This window comes from Ochotona princeps, chromosome 23, assembly GCF_030435755.1.
Source record: "Ochotona princeps isolate mOchPri1 chromosome 23, mOchPri1.hap1, whole genome shotgun sequence".
Taxonomy (NCBI): domain Eukaryota; kingdom Metazoa; phylum Chordata; class Mammalia; order Lagomorpha; family Ochotonidae; genus Ochotona; species Ochotona princeps.
The window spans coordinates 21,299,458-21,313,251 of record NC_080854.1 but is presented as its reverse complement, the minus strand read 5'-3'; the positions used below and the strand labels follow the sequence as shown (position 1 = coordinate 21,313,251).

The 13,794-nt window shown below is 38.8% G+C and overlaps 1 protein-coding gene across 1 annotated transcript in view; it reads left to right on the top strand.

The window, feature by feature from the left end:
- The window catches only part of WDR70 (WD repeat domain 70), a 226,324-nt gene that overhangs the window by 68,950 nt on the left and 143,580 nt on the right, over positions 1-13,794 (top strand). The window contains exon 10 of the mRNA XM_058680126.1: positions 10,643-10,719. Coding sequence (XP_058536109.1) covers positions 10,643-10,719 — 77 coding nt within the window. The remainder of the gene's footprint in view (positions 1-10,642; positions 10,720-13,794) is intronic.

The window sequence follows — 13,794 nt, the reverse complement described above, 5'->3', positions numbered from 1 at the left end:
AGTCAGATTCTAAGGCTTGAATTGAATGACAATCAGTTGTAGAGGAGTCCCTGATTCTGCGAGTGAGGAGAAAAATACTGGGACACTAGGAACTGGCTGGGATGTCAGGTGGAGATGTCAGCCGAGAAGCTGAGCTAAACGCAGGAAGAATGAGAAGGTTGAAGTAGTGTGCAAGACTGGGAAGACCAAAGCAGTATGGTACCAAAGTCCTAAAGGCTGGGCCCATCTTAGGTTGTTGGACCCCTTCTAATATAAATCCAGAGCTGTGCCTTGACCCAGAGGCAGATATTTCATGGAGCAAAGTTACCAGTTATTTACAAACTTCTAGTCCTTAACATTCTATTTTGTTTTCTTAAGAATAGGCTGGCAAATCTCCCTGTTCAGAAGGATCCTGAAAATCTTATGGATTTTAGTAAGCCAACTGTATTTCATTATTAGTTTTTCAGTATCTTAGTATAGTATGTGCAGAGTTAATTTGCTTCTTTGTGGTGCCCTATTGTCATGCCTTATCCAATGATCTGTACTCTTCATTTTCTCAGTCTCTTCAGCCTTTGACACATCTGGTTATTCTTAAGAAATCTTTGCCCAAGTTAATGTCACAAAGATTTTCTAATATTCTTGTAGGTGTTTTACTGTTACATGTTTTGTATTGGCTTGATTGACCAGTTACTTTAGCACAATATATATTTTTTAAGATTTATTTTTATTTTTTGAAGGAATTACAGAGCATGTGAGAGTGAGCAATAGATCTTTCATCCACTGGTTCACTTCCCAAATGGCCACAATGGTCAGGGTTGAACCAGGCTGAAGCCAGGAGCCTGAAACCTCTTCCTGGTCTCCCAGATGGGTACAGACACCAAGCACTTGAACCATGTGGTGCTGCTTTCCTAAGTGCATTAACAGGGAGCTAGATTGGAAGTAGAACAGCTGAGACTTGAACTAAGCCCCATCTGGGTTGCTGGCACCGCAGGCTGCAGCTTTACTTGGCACACTACAGTGTCAGCCCCTTTAGCGCAATTTAGATAGTCCTTTATTTCATTGTCTTTTCAATTTTGCCAAATAGCAGTTGATTGTAATTGCATGGGTTTATTTTTGGTCTCTGTATTTTCACTTCATTTGCATTTGTCCTTTCACTGATATTGCCCTGTCTTGTTTACTGTTGCTTTTTAGTATTTCTTAAAATTAATTTGGATGACTCTTCCAGTTTTGTATTAATTAAAAAAAAAACTTTTGCTGATTCTTTTTTTTTTTTTTTTGCATTTTAGTTGCATTCTAGAACCATCCTGTCCATATCCATAAAGAATCCAGTTGGAATTATGACTGATTATTTTGAAACTAAAGACCACCTTGGAGAAAATAATTTTAGTAATATTGGGTCTTTTAGCCCATAGTACACTTTCTCACTGAAGTTTTTTGTTTCTTTTATTTTGATTTTATGGATTTTGACATAGATGCTATGCTTAAATAGATTTACACCTAAGCATTTTGGTTTTTGAGCTGTTACAAATGACACTTCTAAATTTTTGTTTGTTTGTTTCTCATTTTGCTTTCAGGTATATAGAAGCACTGTTTGTTGTTGACCTTGTACCATGCAACCTTCTATACTCATTTATCAATTCTAGGAATTTTTTTTAAAGGTTCCTTGGCATTTTTTTTTTTACTAAATTTATTTATTTTTATTAGAAAGTTAGAAATACAGATTGGAAGGTCTTCTGTCTGCTGGTTCACTCCCCAGGTGACTGCAGTGGCCAGAGCTGAGCCGATCTGAAGCCAGGAGCCAGGAGCTTCTTCTGGGTCTCCCATGTGGGTACAGGGTCCCAAGGGTTTGGGCCAGCTTCTACTGCTTTCCCAGGCCAAATGCAGGGAGCTGGATGGGAAATGGGGCCGCTGAGATTAGAACTGGCACCTATATGGGATCCCAGTGCATGCGAGGCGAGGATTTAACTGCTAGGCTGCTGTGCTGGGCTGAGTCATAGTTTCTTAGAATGAATGTTTTATTTTTTCCCATATAAGCTTAATGCCTTTTAATTTCTTTTTCTTGCCTAATTGTACTAAAACTTTTTTCTTATAAGTAAAAAGTTATTTTTTAAAAAATGTTCTTTTTTTATTGAAAAGGCAGGTTTACAGAGAGAAAGAGAGACAGAAAGATCTTCCGTATACTGGTTCATTCCCCAAGTTTTCAGTGACTGGTGCTGAACTGATCTGAAGCCAGGAGCTAGGAGCTAAGAACTTCTTCTGGATCTCCCACATGGGGTGCTGGGTCACAAGGTTTTAGTGTATCCTCTGCTACTTTCCCAGGCCCTAGGTGGGGAGCTTGAAGGGAAGTGGAACAACTGGAATACGAGCTGGCACCCATATGGGATGCTGGCACGTGTGATGTGAGGATTTAGCCACTGAGCAATTGTGCTGTGCTCATCCCCCAAAAAGTTTTAATTGGCTGGCCAAGAGATCCATTGTGAAAGAACCGGAGCTGCAGTCTGAGCGGTATTCTCAATACCCTCTCAGCCAGCACCGGAGATACTTACTAGAGGGGCTGTGTTTACATTCACAGCAGGGCCAGACCTAGGATGCCCAGTGTAACCTGGGAGTCAGGAACTATCCTCTCTAAGTCCGCCTATTGACTTTGCAGGGTTAGTAAGAAAGAATGGCTCTTAAAAATAGCACAGAATCACAGAACCCGTAAGGAGGAAGCTGCAGCCTGTGGTCCCAATTCATTATGTGAGCAGTGAAACAGATGAATTCTCCTTGGAGAGATCCTAAACAACTCCAGGTTAACTCTGAATCTGACCTCCCATAACATCCAAACCTAGTTTTGTTCTTTTTCTTCAAGATTGTTTTGGCTAATTTAGGGTCCTTTGTTTTTTTTTTAAAGGCTTTTAATGTTATTTTTGTAGTTATGAGAAGAATGTAATTATTATTTTGATGAGAATTATATTGAACATAAATTGCTTGAGATATTATAGACATTTGGTATTCTCTCAATTCATGATCATGGGAGATTTTTTTTTTTCATTTTTCTTTTTCGATTTCTTTTAGTCGTGTTTTATAATTTTCATCGTATAGGTCGTTTAATATTTTTCCAAGTTTATACATATTTTTTTGTAACGTTTACTCCCCAAAGATTTATTTGAGAAGCAAATTTACTGGAAGAGAGGAAGACAGAAAGAGGAGAGCATTACCCATCTTCCCATTTGCTGGTTCATTTTCCAAATGGATGCTCGGGAAGGTACTGGGCCAGGATGAAACTAGGAAGTTGGGACTTTGTCTGCTTCTTCTATGACAGTGGCAGGTACTCCAGTGTTCATCTGCTGCTTTCCCAGGCACGTTAGCAGGCAGCTGGATCAGAATTGGAGCAGTTAGGACCGTGTGGCAGCTTTACAGACTATGCTACACTTTGGTCACATTTTGTAGCTTTGTGTATGGGATTGCTCTTGCATATAGTTTTTTTCCTTTAGTTTATTACTAGTGTTTAAAAATTTTACTGGTTTTTATATATTTTGTTTTTACAACTTAACTAAATGTATCTACCAGTTCAAGTAGTCTTTTGAAGGAATCTACATCTGTCTGTATGAAACAAATATCTGCAGAGATAATTTGATTTTTTTTTTCATTTTTGTATGCATTTTATTTCTTTCTCTTGCCTATATGGCTCAGCTAAAACTGTTAGTCCTGTACTGAGTAAAAGCTTTGAGAATGGATGTCTTTGTCTTATTTCAGGTCTTAACGTAAATGTATTCAGCTTTTCCTTGTTCATTGTGCTGTTGGCTGTGGGTTTGTTATGCTTGGATTTATTATGTTGAGATATGTTCCTGCTATATATTTTTTTTCCTTAATGGATGTACATGGTCTGATTTTTATTGTTAAACTGGACTTTTACTCTTGGATCAAACTCCTTTTGGTTGCTATATTATTCTTTTTTTATGGTATGTTATATTTTGTGAAGACTTAGCTTTTATGTTGATAAGCATTGGTTTATGGCTTTTTAAGGTTATCTTGTGTTTGATAATGCTATCAGAATCATGCTAGTCTCATAAAATGAATCGGAAACTATACCAACCAGACTCTTCTATTTTTGGAAAGTATTATGAAAAGGTGTTGTTATGTCTTTAAATGTTTGGTAGAATTTGCCAGTATAGCCATCTGGGCCTGAAATTTTCTGTTTTCTATTTTTGAAAGCTTTTAAATATGAGTTCAGTATATTTAATGGATGTAAGACCATTCAAGTTCTTTCTTCTTGTGACAGTTATGATCATTTGTAACATCTTTTGAACATGTCCTTTTCTGGTTATCAAATTTAGGTGTATAGTTATTAGCAGTGTTTTTTTTTTTTAGTCAGTAGTGATACACTGCCTGTTTTTCCTTGATATTGATATTTTGTATCTTGCTTTGCTTTTCTTTCATTGATCTAGTGAAAAGTTTGCCAATTTGGTTCATTGTTTTAGAAGAATAAACTTTTTTTATCATTAGTTTTCTTTCTTTTTTCTTTGTAATAATGATTTCAGCTCTTCCCCCTTAGATTTGTTTCTCCTTGCTTTCTTTGCCTAAACTTTTTGAAATGGATACTTAATTACTTGGAAACCTGTATTTACTGATTGAAGTGTGTAGTGTTATACTATTTACTCCAATATCCTTAGCTGCATCTCACAAGCTTTTTGATGTTTTAGTTTCTTTTTCTAATTTAATTTTTATTTATTTATTTTTAAATGGAAAGTCAGATTTACAGAGAGAAGGAGAGACAGAGAGAAAGATCTTCATCTGCTGGTACACTCCCAAAGTGGCCACAATGCCGGAGCTGAGCCAGTCCAAAGCCAGGAGTCTGCAGTTTCTTTTGGGTATCCCATATAGGTGCAGGATCTCAAAGCTTTGGGCAATCCTCTGCTGCTTTCCCAGGCTAAAAGTAGGGAGCCTGATGGGAAGTAGAGCAGCCAGGACATGAGCTGACACCCATATGGGATGCTGGCACGTGTGAGGAGAGGATCTAACCACTGAGCCTTGTAGTTTCATTTTTATCGGATTGTCTTGAGCTTGTGTTTTTGAACCATTGATGAAGTAGTGGTATGATATTTATATCCAGAATGTGCAAATTTGTCTGCTTTCTTTTTGTAATTAAGTTCTGGTTTAATTCTTTCAGGGTCTGGGAACATATTTTGAGCATTTTTAATTAATTCCTTTACATGTACTGAACTTTTTGTCACCTAGAACATTATGTCTCTTGGGGCCGGAACTGTGGCACAACAGTTGGAGACGCTGTCTGTGAAGTTGACATCCAGTGTGGAATCCAGTTGATGTTCTGAATGTTTTCTATCTGATCTGGTTCACTCCTAGTGTGTCTGGGAAAGTGGCAGAGGACGCCCCAAGTCCTTGGGTTCTTGTAGCTGTTGGAGACCTGGAGGACACCTGGCTTTGGCTTGGTTCTGGCTGTTGTGGCCATTTGGGGAGTAAACCTGAGGAAGAAGGAACTCCTTTTGTTTTTTCTTCTTCTCTGTAGCCTTCCTTTCAAATAAATTATTACATCTTTTTTTTTAAAGATTTATTTATTTTTATTACAAAGTCAGATATACAGGGAGGAGGAGAGACAGAGAGAGGAAGATCTTCCGTCCGATGATTCACTCCCCAAGTGAGCGCAACGGCCGGTGCTGTGCCGGTCCGAAGCCGGGAACCTCTTCTGGGTCTCCCACGTGGGTGCAGGGTCCCAAAGCATTGGGCTGTCCTCGACTGCTTTCCCAGGCCACAGGCAGGGAGCTATATGGGAAGTGGAGCTGCTGGGATTAGAACCGGCGTCCATATGGGATCCCGGCCACGCTGCCAGGCCCCTAAATTATTACATCTTAAAAAGAAAAGCGGGGTCCTGGTACGATAGCGCTGTGGCTAAAGTCTTCACCTTGCATGCACAGGGGTCCCATCTGGGCACTGGTTCTTTATTTTATTTTATTTTATTTTTTGGTGATCATTATGTGGTTGATCAGGGTGGGAAGGATCGAAGGTTAGGGAAAAGTGGGTGAAATCATTGTTTCAGAATTTTCTGTTTCTTCTTCTTGTCTCTGGGGGAAGGGGAGAGAGAAAGAGAGAAGTCACACCCAGCCTCCCAAATGTCTCAGTACCCAGTGATGGGGAACCACCACTTGATATCAACCCAGGGTCCTGGTGTGGTACATGTTCTGAGGGTTTTGCCTAGGTGGTTTTGATAGATCAGAAATGCTGTTGATTTTGCTGATCCAAGGGTGGGGCAAGCCTCCCAATGTCCATTGGCTGTCATATTTGACCTCAAGTCACCATTCACCCAGATCTTTGCTGTCATTGTTTGGTTAGGGTAGTTATCTAATCTGTTTAGTTCTCCTTCCTCTGCTGTGGTAGCCAGTGAGCTGTCATATTCTCCATTAGGTCAGTGCATCAGGGTCTGTAATCACTGCTCTGTCTTTTACACTTGTAGGCAGGCTCCAGGACCCAGAGCAGGTGACCTGACCCCTGCCGGATCTCCTGCCCTCAGTGTTCACATATTCAGCACTTACCTCATGGGTGGGTCTAAGAACTCAGGCCAGGAGACCTGGTGCTAGTTACACTTCCCATCCAACTCCCTGCTTGTGGTCTGGGAAAGCAGTGGAGGAAGGCCCAAAGCCTTGAAACCCAGTACTTGTGTGGGAGACCTGGAGCAGGCTTTAGGCTCCTGGCTTTTGGATCGTTTCAGTTTTGGCTTTTGTGGCCACTTGACTACTGAAGTAGTGGATGGAAGATATTTCTTTCTGTCTCTCCTTTTCTCTGTAAATCTGACTTTCCAATAAAAATAAATGAATCTTTTAAAAAAATGACCTATCTTGCTAGTATTCTGCTTCTACTAATAAAGAATGCATTTTGTGCAATTGCTAAATGAAATATATTTGCCAGTTTAGTTGCTCAGTATAGTTATACATGCTTTCTTTATCTTTGTTGATTTTTTGGTTACTTGTGTTTTCCATTGTTGAAAGAGCACATGAACACCAATTATATCTTTGTATGTGTTCATATATAAATGTTCATATATACATATATACACACATTTTTATATGTAAATTTATTTTTATTGGGAAGTCAGACTAACAAAGAGCAGGTGAGAGAGAGAGAGATCTTTCATCTACTGGTCCTCCCACCAAGTGGCCGCAACAGTTGGAGCTGAGCTGACCTCAATCCAGGAGCTTTTTCCAGGTCTTCTATGTGGGTGCAGGGTCCCAAGGCTTTGGTCAGTCCTTGGGTGCCTTCCCAGGAGTTTGATGGGAAGTTGAGCAGCTGGGACACTAGCCCACACCCATATGGAATCCCAGCGGATGCAATATGAGGATTTAGCCACTAGGCTACCACACTAGTCCCAGATATATTCAGTTTTACTTGGACGTTCTAAGGCCCTTTTCTCATAATTTTCTACCTCTTCCATCCACCATTCACAAATGTTTTAGTAGTTGCTTATATATTCTGTTCTGAGTTTTTTTTGTTGTTGTTGAAATCAGTTGGAGGAATAGGGTGGAGTGTGTGTGTGAATTGCATCTTGAGTACAAGTGGAATTTTCCAAAACTTTTGGAAATTTTGACTCATTCTGTGGTTGGAAGCAGAATTTCGGTACTCATAATCAGGTGCATGTCGCAAATTTGGGGTCTGTTTGATCTGTAAGTAATAAGAGTGCTGGAAAGGCTGGGAGCTACACACAAGATGGCTATGCAGGAACAGTTCTAACTATGGTGTGGGGCTGGTTTGCTGATGATATTGTGATGGCCACAATTGAATGCCATGGTCGAGACCACTGCCACTTTCAAGCATCATGAGTTGCAGTACTGCTGCACACAGCTCGTGTAAACTGATGGCTAAAGCTAGATTACATGGCAGTGTTGTATCTGAAGACAGTCTCTGTCTTCCATAAGGCTCAGTTTTTTGACGGAATTCTCTAACAGAAGGGATTTATGTTTTTCATGGCTAGAAAAGAATACGTGTAATTATGTTGTCCCCTTGCTCACAGGTAGTACATTTTAAAAAAAAATCTTAGCTTTAATTTTTTTTTTTTGTTTTCAGATTTATTTGAAAAGCAGAGAGAGGGAGGGGGGGAGGGAGAGAGAGAGAGAAGTATTTGCATCTGTTGGCATGTTCTGTATGGTAGTAGTTTGCTTTCAAGGTTCTAATTCTAGGCAACAGTAGCACTGTTTTGATACCCTTATTCCGTATTTAGCCAGCAGAAGTTCCTTCTCTCTGGGCTTTATCCTTTTAACATGTGCCAATAATTTTCATAGTACTTTTTTACTTTTTAGCGCAATAAAAAGTTTCATATTTATCTTGCTTTTTTTCCTACTATCTGGAAAGTTCCTCAAGGAGTCCTAGTTTCTTTTAGTTAGGAGTGATAATTGGGAAGTAGATTTTCTATGCTTCTTTTGCAGGAATGTACTGTTTATAGACATTCTCAGCATGTGAGAAAATTTGTGTACTCAAACACAGACACCTGTTTTATATCTACCCAATAAAATTCATGAGTTCTAAAATGATTTAAATGTAACTTAACATGGCCATTGTGGAAAATAGTATGGAGGTTTTTCAAAAAACTGGAAACAGGAGTAGCCTGTGATCTATTAGCACTACTACTGGGTGTATAACTAAAGGAAAGGAAATCAGTGCGCTGAAAAAATATCACTCACTTCTGTGTTTAGTGTAGCACTATCACAATAACCAAGATACAGAATCAACCCTAATGTCCATAAGCAGAAAAATGAGTAAAGGAGAAGTGTGCAGTGTTTGGATAATGGAATATTACTTCACAATAATAAAAATGGAATTCTATTGTTTGCATCAACTTGGATAGGCTGGAGGATATTATGTTAAGTGAAATAAAAAAGGCACAGAAAGACAAATGCCACATGTTTTCCCCTATATGTGGAATTTAAAAAAGCTGATCTCATAGAAGTCAGGAGTAAAGTAGTAGCTACCAGAGGTGAGGAAGGGTATTGGAGATGGAGATGGGTAATGAGTACAGGGACGTAGTACCTCTTTGTCCCTAAAGCTGGGTCCCACTCTTTGTGATTGGATCCCCTGGTGGAATAACTTCTAATGTTCAACCGTTCGTTGTATATTTCAAAATAACCGGTAGAAGTGATTTTGTATGTTGCTAATGCAAGGAAATGATAGATGTTTGAGGTTCCAGTTTTACCAAGTACCCTCATCTGGTTTTTAAGCAATGTATACCGATATTAAAATCTGACACTCTGCCTCCATAAATGTGAACAGATATTGCATACGAATACAAAAAGCAAATACTTCTTAAAACAATCACCAGTTCATATTGATATTTCTAATTTCAAACACCAGAGTTCATTTCTCTTTTCCTTTTCTAGTTTTGTCACTTTCCTCTAACAGTGAGAAACTTGACTCCCGTTATCTTAACATATTTCCTCATTGGCCGAATTCTTCATTATATTGAAAGCAGTTTCAGGATTGGCAATGCATACCACTGCAAAAAAAGAAACAAATGTATTAACCAGAATTCAGTGTTTTTAATGATCTTTTTGATCTTAGACAAAGAGTATATTAATTGATTAACCCAAATTCATGACTTAAGACAAGAGAAATGTATTTTTTTATTTTTCTGGAGGCCAGAAGTGGAAAGTTGAGGTGTTGGCAGGATTTTGCTTCCTCCAGTAGGAGGATCTTGCCTCTTGAGCTACTGGTGAGTTATGTGTTTCTTGGTTTATGATGGTGTCATTTCAGTCTCTGCCTCCATCTTTACATAGCCTTCTTTTTGTCTATCTTCTATGCTTCTAAAAGATTCTCTCTCTTTTTTTTTTTTAAGATTCTTGTTTTTTTTAATTGGAAAGGTAGATATACGGCAAGACGGAGATTAAGAGAGATCTTCCATCTGCTGGTTCAATCCCAAAGGCCACAATGACTGGAGCTGCCCCAATCCAAAGCCAGGAGCCTGGAGCTTCTTCCTGGTCTCCCATGGGGGTGCAGGGTCCCAAGGGTTTGCGCCATCCTTTTATGCTTTCCCAGGCCATCCTCTACTGCTTTCCTGGGCTACAAGCAAGGAGCTGGATGAAAGTGGAGCAGGCTGGGACATGAATCGGCATCCATATGGGATCCCGGCTCATGCGGGGTGAGGATTTAGCCACTAGGATATCGTGCTGTGTCCACGTGTTTATTCTTACAGATGCATTGTTGATTGAAGATTGTTTGTACAGTATCAGATATTACAACTCCTTGTTCCCTAATCTTTGTTTCTCCCCACTTCCACCTCTACCCCAAACTCTAGCCTTCACCTAGCTATCTCTAAGTACTTTCTGTTCATCTTGCTTTTCATTGAGGGAGAGTCAGGATCTTTTAAGAAAGGCTTGTCTTTCATGGTAATTTTTTTTTTTATTTCTGGTTTTTTCTTAAGGAGTGCATATCATATTTTACTCAGTTTCCAACTTATTAAGCACCTGTTTTGTATAAGCACCGTGTTAATTTCTATGAATTGGTACTCAAGTGAATTAAAATAAGTAAGGTATATTATCAGATACATTTGGAATCAAGTGACTGTAGTTTGTAACTAAAACGGTGTGTATTTTAGAAGAGTGTAAAGTTTTAAGCGTATGTCACTTTCTAGTCAGTTTTTTATCATACCTTTTAAAAACATCTTTTCTTTTATATTTTTAAGGGTCACACAGCAATGCTTCATACTGGCTCATGGCATCCTAAAATAAAGGGAGAATTTATGACTTGCTCAAATGATGCGTGAGTATTACTGACAGTTTATCCAACATACTCATAACTTTAGGGTTTTTTACAAGAAATATTTGTATAGCAAATCTTGGAAATAAAGTAGGAGTCCTAATGTTTATATATTTTTATTCTATGCTTTGATTTTAGCTCACAGTGTAAGGTTTGATTTGATAAATATGGACACTCTAAAAATGGTAATGAATGAATCATCTGATGAATGAATCACATTCTTACATTATTCGAGTGATGTTTTTTCATTGCTTACCCAGTAATTTGTATCTCAAGCCTGGCTCAGATCTGTTAGGACTGCTTCTGCCTCTATAGCAAGTAAACTTAACATATTCACATCTTCAGCTTAATGAGTTTTTTGATGCTTATGATTTTTATGATTCTTTGCTACGGCATTTCAGACTTGAGTGTGTGTTGACCTGAAGTGTTTTGAAGCCCAAATCCCGGTATTTGAGGAAGGAATTGTATGGGTATATTTAGAAGTTAAGATGATTTTGAAACTGCAAGGCTGACCTCTACTCCATGACAGCTGGGCTTTTCAGAAGAGGCAGAGGCATGTATATCAAAGGTAGAGACATGAGGACTGAGCAACAAGGTGGCCATCTTCAAGTTAAGTAGAGAGGACCTTAGTAGAAACCAATCCTGCTGATGTTGAGCTAGAGCTTATAGCCTCCAAAGCTAAAAAAAAAATGAATTGCTCTTGTTCAGATCACCCAGTCTATGTTACTTTGCTATGTCAGAATGTATTAGCCAGCTTTTTGTTGCTGTAAAATATGTGAGAGGAGCTTCTTGGGAAGGCCTTCAGTTGGAGGCTCACGGTCCAAGGTTAGATAGCTCTGTTACTCTGGCATTTGACAGAGGCTGGCAATAGTGAGGTGGATTTGGAGAAATAATCATAGCAGGCTGGTCTCCCTTCATAATGCCTTCATGATTAAGTTACAGTGTGCCACCCTCTAAGAATCTAATCCAATCCAAACAATACCCTATTTCCAGATGCCACAATTGAATCATTCCTCCACCATAATCCACCAACTGTCAGCATTAATCCATTAATCATTAGCATGAGACTTTGGGGTTCAAACATTCATATGACTTTGGGGAGTCCTACAATGATCAGGATTCTTTGCTGTTGAGATCTGTTCCTATTCTGCCTTTTATCCCCTCAGCTAGTCTACCTGCTGCAGAGATACATTATTAATTCACTCATTCTAGACCAGTTTCTTTTTTTTTTAACATATTTTTATTGCATTTCATTTTTTTAAATTAATTACATTGCATTATGTGATACATTTTTTATGCACTGGGATTCCCTCCGCCCCTCCCCACACCCTCCCCCGACGGATTGCTCCACCTTGTTGCATTTCCATAGTTCAAATTCAGTTGATATTCTTTCATTGGAGGTATTTACCAAGCATAAAGTCCAGCATCTTATTGTCCTGATAAGTTCAATGGTTTCTTGGTGAGACCATCTCTGGTCTGAAGGTAGAGCCGGCAGAGTATCATCCCAATCAATTAAAAGCCCCAACATAATATTTCCAACCATTTACAACATTGTGGCATTAATTGACATGGTATTGATTAACCAATATGTTAATAGGAAAATGCAGGTTCTCAACCACAACCTGTGACTTCTTCATAGACATTTCAATTTTGGTTTACATTCAACCGTGTTCTATACACCTTAAAATGGCTTAGATTGCTATTCAGCTGTCTCATGCCTATTTTAATTTTAGTATTTAGCAGTTTATAGCATTGAGGCACGTTTTCGCTGAACCTGGCTGTTTTTCAGGTGGTCTAACTCTATAATTCTAACAGGATATATGTCAACAGTTTAGATGAGCATGTTTAGGAGGGGTGTGCAGAGAAATCTTCCATACCCCAGTGAGGAGTAACTAATCTTTGTGTCCCATCCAGTGAGTTATAAGTGCATCCCCGCTGACCGTTTCCTGTCTGGTTCTAAGCTTTCCTTGTTGTTCTCTATCTATTCTAGTTTTGTTTGCTTGTTTGTTTGTTTTGAGGGGTTTCTGGAGCGCTCCTGATGGTTATTACGAGAGGGGGTGGGGACCCAAAGTTGGAAGCAGACAAGGAGCAGAGAAACCTCCTCTCCCTAGTTCCGAAGGAAGTTTACTGTTCTTCTGTTTCTGCTGACCGCTCAGGGATCCTGGTTGTCATTCCGATGACCTTGGATCCTGCAAGGCAGGATTTGGGCTTCTTCCATCCCATGTGGTAGATCCAATTGGGAGTGGGTGACCTCAGAGTTCTTGTTCTCCGAAGGCACTCCATTTCCCCGTGCTAGACCAGTTTCTTCCCAGTGAAGAGAAATATTAGAACACGATAATGATGTAAGGCAGCTAGAATTAATTTTCTTCCCCAGATCATCGTTGTCCTGAGGGCCACAAAATCTGGCTTATTTTCCATGATTAATTTACATGGAAAGAAGATCTGCCACACATTTTTTTCTGGCATTGTTAGAGATTTCAGTTGAAAAGCCTCATGATTTGTCACCTACCCAATGTTTTATTATGAAAAATGAATTGTGGTTATCATTTTCTTGACTAGTTTTTATCAAGTTGCTGGCAGATTTCAAAAGATTGAAATGATTTTATTTTATTAAAAATTTAGATGTAAGCCTACATGAATATTAAGATTTAAGACTGTAACTGATGAATAACTCATAGTTGATCATATTCTACAGCCTCAGGATAAAGCACAGTAAAATGTTTTAAAGTCTCAGGACCTAGAGCAAATAACGTTTATTGAGTGACTAGAAGAATGCTTGATGTTTGGTTATAAATTTGTGGATTTTCCTATCTTTTTACAATTAGGAATTTTTTTGATGTATCACAAGAATATTTGTTGTAAATCTTAAAATGTGGAACTATCCGTCAATGTAAAGTTCATCTATTTTCTACTCATTTTTATATAATCCCAAAACGTCAGATTTTAACATCACCTTACGTAATTTTTATACAACCTTTTATGTAATTTAAGTTGTATTTTCTTTTCAAAAAGGTTTTATTTATTTGAGAGGCAGACAGAGGGATGGAGGTAGAGAAAGAGGGCGAGAGAGAGAAAGTT